This window comes from Takifugu rubripes, chromosome 7, assembly GCF_901000725.2.
Source record: "Takifugu rubripes chromosome 7, fTakRub1.2, whole genome shotgun sequence".
NCBI classification, from domain to species: domain Eukaryota; kingdom Metazoa; phylum Chordata; class Actinopteri; order Tetraodontiformes; family Tetraodontidae; genus Takifugu; species Takifugu rubripes.
Genome location: NC_042291.1, coordinates 9,698,435 through 9,705,890, shown reverse-complemented (window position 1 = coordinate 9,705,890; position 7,456 = coordinate 9,698,435). Strand labels below are relative to the sequence as shown.

General features: G+C 41.8%; 1 protein-coding gene across 2 annotated transcripts; it reads right to left on the bottom strand.

Moving 5' to 3' along the window:
• Positions 1-188: 188 nt before the first annotated feature.
• Positions 189-6,142, bottom strand: LOC101065885 (double-strand-break repair protein rad21 homolog A). Of its 2 annotated transcripts, XM_003965963.3 has the most exons (14): positions 6,005-6,142; positions 4,679-4,865; positions 4,359-4,488; positions 4,115-4,214; positions 3,877-3,983; positions 3,484-3,681; positions 3,276-3,401; positions 3,050-3,175; positions 2,682-2,905; positions 2,405-2,558; positions 2,149-2,294; positions 1,415-1,591; positions 1,206-1,289; positions 910-1,101 (listed from the first exon to the last, which is right to left on the bottom strand). In XM_003965963.3, the coding sequence occupies exons 2-14, from the start codon at positions 4,820-4,822 to the stop codon at positions 910-912; spliced, it is 1,908 nt and encodes a 635-aa protein (XP_003966012.2). In that variant the 5' UTR covers positions 4,823-4,865; positions 6,005-6,142. The 2 variants fall into 2 exon arrangements, with proteins under 2 accessions (XP_029694967.1, XP_003966012.2); XM_029839107.1 differs by lacking the exon at positions 6,005-6,142 and having other exon boundaries at positions 189-1,101; positions 4,679-4,822.
• Positions 6,143-7,456: the final 1,314 nt, after the last annotated feature.

Here is a 7,456-nt window from a genome sequence, read left to right as displayed (position 1 = left end):
ATATAATGTCCGCAAAAAATGTTTAAATTAATTTAAATTAATGCTCCATAAGGCTAATGTTCCAACCCAATCAGAAGGGTGGTCAAATATATTTGGCCAAAGTGTACATGAATATATTATGGTTTTAAGAAAGCATGAAAAGTGTCTACATAGGTAGTATTAGTAATAGTCACCAAAACCTCACCAAGTAGTTAAAACACTTTTATTTCAAATCTTTACAGATGTCTCACAACTAGAAATTACCTGAAGACTAAAAAGTTGGGATACCGAACTGTAACGAGTACATACCCTAGTTACATGATGCAAAAAGTAAATAAACATAAAAGTTACCAAAAAAAAAAAAAATCTGGACTGAAAACTGACTGATTTAAACATCTTTAACATGATATTGAACGTCTGGTTACAATTCTTGATTTTTCTGACAGACTATTGTTTATCCAAGAACAAGTGCAACAGGGAGGAGATGGAGGTTACACTTCTGAGCAACACAAGTACCTTTGAAGAACAGTTAATACAGAACTGAATGAGAAAATACAAGGTTCTGTGTCTAAAATTGGCATAAGGTTTAGGTTTAAGAGGGGCAAAACATCATGGAATGAACAGAAACTGAAAATTTAACTTATAAAACAAATGCAGTTTACATATTGATGGCTGGAAATAAATGGTTTATAAATAGAACTGTTAAACATTCTTCCTCACTCCATTTGAACCAAATGAATACTGCATGTTTCCATCTTTAGTACAGTAAAATAATTTTTTTTAAAGTTTCCAACCCGTTCCACACTAACCCCCCTCCCCTTCACAGAAAAACAGGGGTCACAGGAAAACAAAAAAAGGGAAAAGGCCGAGAAATCTTTAAAAAAGAAAAAAGTATCAGTTACAAGCAGTGTTTTTCTGTTCTTCCAATGTCTAAATAAGATGGAATCTTGGTCCTGCGGTAGCGATAATATCACTGTAGGGGCTCGTCTGGGTGACCTCGATGGCTTGTTGCTTCTTGAGGACCAGGAAACTGTAAAACTTCGCAGCCGCCTGCTTCCTGTTGTTGTTCCGGCACAAATCAAGAAGGCTTACAGAATCTGCACCAGTCTTAGCCATGACACGCTGTGGGAGGAGAAGAGCAAAGTTTGATACAGAGTTGTTCAGTCATCAATGAGCATCATCAAATGCCTTGATGGAAAGAGCCAGTAACAAAGTTGTTAATGTACCTGAAGGCCGTGTAGCATCTGCTGGGTCCTTTTGTTCCATCTTTTCTCCTCTTGATCTTGATCTCCAGCTTGACCTTCCTCTTCCTATTAAAATGAAAAGCACCAGTCAAGTACAGAAACATAAAAGTACTGCCACAGGACATATATGTAGTGTGGGTGATTATTTACCCAGACCTGCTATACATTTCACAGCGATTTGTGAGCCTCACCTCTTCGTCGCTCTCATCTTTCTTGTCTTTGCCCTTTTCTCCGATCAGTTCCAGCTCAGGCACAAGCTGAGTGAGATTGACGCTGTTCTCCTCAGGGGGCAGATCCACCTGAGGCATGTCTAACCTCCGAGACAAGTCTGGGCACTCAGCCACCTGTTGTTGCTCCAAAGGAGCCATCTGAAGGAGAAAAAAGAACAAGTCAAGTAAGTCAGGACACATGGAGCTCTGCTGAATTAATCACATTAAGCTTTATTCTAATTTAGGATTTGACCCCACTGCATGGTCACGTATTCTCTTTGATTATCAGGTCTACAAATCTGTATGACTGCCCACATAAAAAAAATAAAAAAAAATAAAATTAAAATTAAAACCCAAACCTCCAGCAAAAATCAAGCACCACACCTTCCCTATGCGCTTATGATCCTATTAAAATAAGCAGTGAAGCTTGCTCACACAAACGGTGAAGCTTTATGCTTCAAACGGTTTTTAAATGGAGATTTTTGTCAACTGTAACAACCGCTGCCAACTAAGACAAATGTAATTTGCAGGCTACAGCAAAACTGACATCCAAGTTAAATTGATCAGTGATCAAGATATTAATACATGCATATTCTCATTCCAAGTGATCTGACCAGGATGATACAGGAGCTCGGCTCTGGAACTGGACATATGTCCAAAAAGATATTTGGCTTCATGTTGATTGTTTGAGGTAAATAAACAGGACTAGCTCTTACTGGAAGTGTGGCATCTTTGTCAATGGTTTTGCGTTTGACGCCGCGGGGAGTCGATGGAGGAGGCATGACGGTCTCATCTAGAGTTGTCCTGCTGCCCTCCATAGCCGAAGCTGCCAGCATGCTGGGCTCCTCCATGATGGTCTGATCTGGGGTTCAGAGCAAACCGAAATTGCACAATTACCAAAGAAACAATAAAATCCACACAGCCATTTCAACTTGGGTTGCTCTTCTGCAACTTTCCCCCCGCTTGACTTACCAATGACATCTCTGTGCTGACCTATGGCTTCCTCTCTTGGCACCTCTGGATTCTCCAATTCTTTGAGGAACTCATCCAGACTGTCTGCTTCACCACCCTTTCGCCTCTTCCTCAGTTCATCTGGCACCAATGGAGTCAGGCAGCGTGTGAACATCTGAAAATAGATATGCAGAAATCAAAAACAAACACAACTGGAACCGCTGAATACGTATATTGGATTTACAGCACAATTGAGTTTGCCTGTGCAATTAAACAACAACATGTATAAATACGAGACCTTCAGCAGCCTGGCATTCCAGAGGGGTTGGGCAGGCAGAGAGAATAGCTTCTCAACTCCTCCAGTCTCCTTCCACATCATGAGCTTCTTGGTTGGAGGTGCAAGATCCAGAGTGGTGACGATGTCTGAGTAGTCTGACAGCTGGGCCCTGATGGTCTTACTGTCCAGCTCCTTCACACTGTCCACAATCAGCTTCCTCTTACGCTTTGCCTTAGTCTCTTTCACTAAAAATAGGAAGTGAGGAAAGATTCTGGGTTACTCTTAAAAATATTACAGCTATTGAGAAAACAATATTGGTCTCAAGAATTCTAGCCTTGGGCTTCAAATATGGAATTAGATTTTCATTTATAAAATTGGGATATTCTTACCAGTGATGTCAATGGGTTCCAAGGCAAAGGCCTCCTCCTCATTGTGCACAAGAGTGGTCTGTTCTGTCTGGTCAGCCATTGCTGGCAGAGGTTCAGCTGGGCCAGAGTCTGGGCTGTCTGGACCCGCTACAAAAAAGAACACCTTTAACCATTTGGCAAACTCAATCTACAACAAATTAACAAAAACAGATGAATGTCCTGCCAGAAGGAGAAGTGTTTCGCTTACGTGACTGGAGGTTGTCAAAGTCGTCCTCATCGTCTCCATGATCAGGTGGCATCATGACACTTTCTGTGATGGCTGGAGGGTCATCAAATATACCACCCCCATCTTCAGAGCTCAGTAGCTTGTCAACTGGAGAGTAAAAGATTAGACATACATTATAAAACTGCTGTTAATGTGTAATTTCTGCAGTGAAATGAATCCAAAAGCTCACCCAGCATTCCACCATCACTGTTGCCCATGGCACCATCACCGAAGCCATCATACTCCATGTGGTTGGATTTATCGGGGAGATTAGCAGGACCAGGTTCAGTCTCCAACAAAAGGTTAGATGCTGTGGCGCCGTGCATGATGTCCTCCTCAAATGTGCTGGCATCTCGCATCATCTCTCGATCATCCATACCAAAATCAGCTGGGGGGAACAATAGAATTTACTTTTATAGAAAATATGAACGGGGTCAATCTTTGCTACATTGTTACAATAATTAAAATACAAAGCTTTACAAAGTGATACAATCACATTGTACATAAACTAAACAACCTTCGCATACCTTTTTCATTACAAAGTGAGTGATGCAAGCATAACCTGTTAATACAAATGTCCTACCAAAGTCATTGTCCTGCAGCAGGTTGAGATTGCCGACATCTTCTCTCATGGTAATCTCTTCTACTCTGCTCTGGTTTAGCGTGAACTGCTGGGCCACATCGATGTCACTGTTGGTTTAAAATTCAAAAAGGGAAGCAAAGAGAGGGGTGAGATGACAGTATATTCTTATTTCAGCTCAAATGGCAAACCATTAAGTAAGATATAAATGGGAAACAGATGACAATAAATCACAACTTACTCCAGATCAGGAAGTGGCTGGTCAAAGTCGTGAAACTCTTCAGGTAGGGTGATGGCGTTGTAGGCTGCCTCCCTGTTTTCCTCAGGTAGATCCACCACACCTTAATCAAACACAAAAGTTACATTTCAATACTTAGATACAACACACCGTCCCAGTGCAACAGTTTTAAGTCTACAAAAATCAAAATGAAAGGATAATTTAGGGAAAGTTACCATTTTTGTAGTTCCTAGAGTAAGCTCCTTACCTGGCCTAAAGGCCATCTTGATCTTGATGAAAGCTTCATTACAGTCAGCAAGCAGGTACTTGGCCTTCCTGTGGTAGATTCGCACCACTCCAAGGAGCAAATGGCCCGATGTACGCAGTGCCATTTTCACCTAAGGGGAAACATCCAAGAAAGAAAAAATGAAAGGTCAAAATAAAATAAAACTGCACTATGGGGTAACATGTACAGTCATGTGAATTGCGTATGAACAGTTAAGACTTAGAGATCCCAAAGATAACAGGAAAAAGACTGCACAAAAACAGGCGTTAGAGTGACCTAGCGTGAAAAATGCCTCATATTACCTTGGGGGAAATGATGCTTTCAACACTGCTCTCCAAGTTGCACTCAAAGACATGGGCCTTGGTCAGCTTCTTGTCCCAATGGGCCGCCAGCCATATCTTGGCCAGCGGCCCACGTTTGCTGAGGACAAAGTGGGCGTAGAACATGGCCCCAGCTCCCCTAACTCAGACACACTGTTGGATGGTTTATCTGAAATTCACAAACTCTGTTCAGAACAGCAGAAGAGTTACCCAATGAATAATGCCATTTGGGAAGAGGAACAATGGGTTAAATGTTGAAACGCCCACTGGGCTTGACTGCTGCACAGATTAAATGTTTTGTGTTGAAAGTTGAACCTTCAACCGACATTTTAAACAGGAAAATGCAAGTCTACGGGTACATGCAGTGATTGAAATGGGATCAGTAGCACTGCAAACCTGTTAGGTAAAAATCAGAATTGAAACGTTTGCCATTGAATTTGGCCGCAACGATGCGTGAAAAGTTGCGCTATTCCGCACCAGAAGAGATTTTAAAACATGTTCATTAAAATGGACCTTTATTAAGACATTTCTAATAACCTGTTTTCGATTTAATCATTGATCCATTTCCTGACTGATTTAACTTATTTTTTTTGCCAATGCCATGTGGGCCATCGTGTCGATCAAACATTCAGATTAACCAGTATCTTGTTATAATAGATATCATCAACGGTAATCGATTAATTAAACCACATTTTAACGCGCTGTTGCGTATTTACGCACCAGGACCTGACTTTAGGGGGGTTACGCCTATTTCCCAGAGCGCCGTGAAAACATCGGGAATGCACATGTGAAACAGTTATTATAAGCAACTTCACATGATTAACCAACCATTTTGAGAATATAAATATATTCGTATCCACGCTGATTGTGACGTGCGTTGCTCTGGAAGACAAAACCCGGCGAAAGCGCCAAAAGGGTTATTCAGCGCCACTAAGTAGTCGGCGCCATCAAGTGGGACGAACTAAATTAGCCGCCTGCTAACTACAAAAGAATGAAACCGCATATCCATCCAAAGAGAGATTAATTAACGTCTTAAGCAGTATCAGTTCACTGAAAACGACCACGTCGGGGAGGAGGAAGAAAATCACATTTTGCTCAGAACACCAAAGTAAAGGGCAACTAAAGCGGCGCCAATTAAAGCCTCGCCGACTTTTTCCTCTTTGCGAGCAAGACCGTAGCGCTGGCTGGTGGCTAACGGCTCCTTGTGGAACGGAGGCCGCGTCAAACGAACGCAAACCTTGCATCCTTGGTTCGACTCCAAACTCTGCCCAAACTGCGTGCGGCTATTTCGCCTGCAAGCACACTTACCAACAGTATCCCGTTTATGGTAAAATCCCAAAGATTAGGTGATATCTCCCTGTGAATTCTGCCCTGTTGTACTCATTAAAACAGCCAAGATGGCGCCAGCCGCCTTCCTCCCGCTCAGCGCAGTCCTTTTAAAATCGACAGGATGTTTACAGTCAAAAATGGCGGAGGAGGAGTCTGTTGGAACAGCCTGCTGTGAGCGCTGAGTGGCGATAGGAGGCGCTGTGGAGGCGACGCCAGCGGGAGACACCGGCCGTAACTGTAGCTACTGTAATCTGCATATGTCTAATTTGGGTGTTTTCAAAAAGGTTTGATTGAGGGTATGCATGTGAGTAAACTAGTGCGTTAAAGGTTTTGTTGTTTTTACTACACAATTTTCAGTGCTAATAGGAATAAAACAAATATAAGTGGTAGAGGAGGAGTTCCTTTTTCATGTGAATCTAAAGGGAAGATCAAGCAACATTTATGCTTAGAGGAAAACCATGGGCACAATTCAGTCCTTAAACCGGACATCTAAATTAATTTTCTAAACAGCATATCACAGATAAGAAGGGTCAGTGCGTGGCCGACAGAGAGGCTGAGTCGTCTCAATCAAATAGGAAAATCGCTACATTGTAAAGCGGATTTGTCACGTAGGCCACAGCAGCTGTCACAGGAGAACCTCTGCCAGTGGAGCATGTTCCTGATTTGGAGGCGGTGGAACTGAACGCCACTGTAAACAGGCTGGCCGCTCAATGGCAAAGGTCACATTGAATAATTAAGTCCAGCTACTTTGTTTTTTTTAAGACATTGAAGTTATAAGTGCATTTTAGTGACCATCCAGATTGGGTAATTACAGTAATGTACAATGGATCATTTGAATATGATCATTAAACATCTGCTCCACGTGTCACTTTGTTATATTACGCAATCAGATCATTGTTGTTTTGACCGATTTACGTCGCACAAGATCACTATAAGATTAAGAAATGATCCATCGAGACTGAATTACTGAACATGATTCAGCAATTGAGGCAATAATGAATTCATACAACTATATTTTAAAGAGCTTTTTGCTGTTCAGGCTTGTGCACGGGACACATTTGCGAGACGATGTTTGAGAGCCATCTTGGAGTGATGACACATTTTTGGACTCCCATCTGTTTTATCTGATATTTGATCCAGATATAGCCAGTTGCCATCTGCAGTTATCATGAGATGATTACACATCAGCCTTAAAGGAACCAGAGTGATGTTTAATATCAGGACAGAAAAGCCACTGACTGTACATGATTTTTTTGAGGTTCTCTATGGCAACCCATTTTATTACTGCAAATGTCTCTTTTAATGCATTATTTACTGCTTTGCGTGACCCGCTTTATTATTTATTGCTTTATGCACCTCGATCCTCGTGACACCTCAGCTCTTTTTTTAAGGCATCAATGTGTTGGATGTCCTTTAATCTTCGGCTTCATC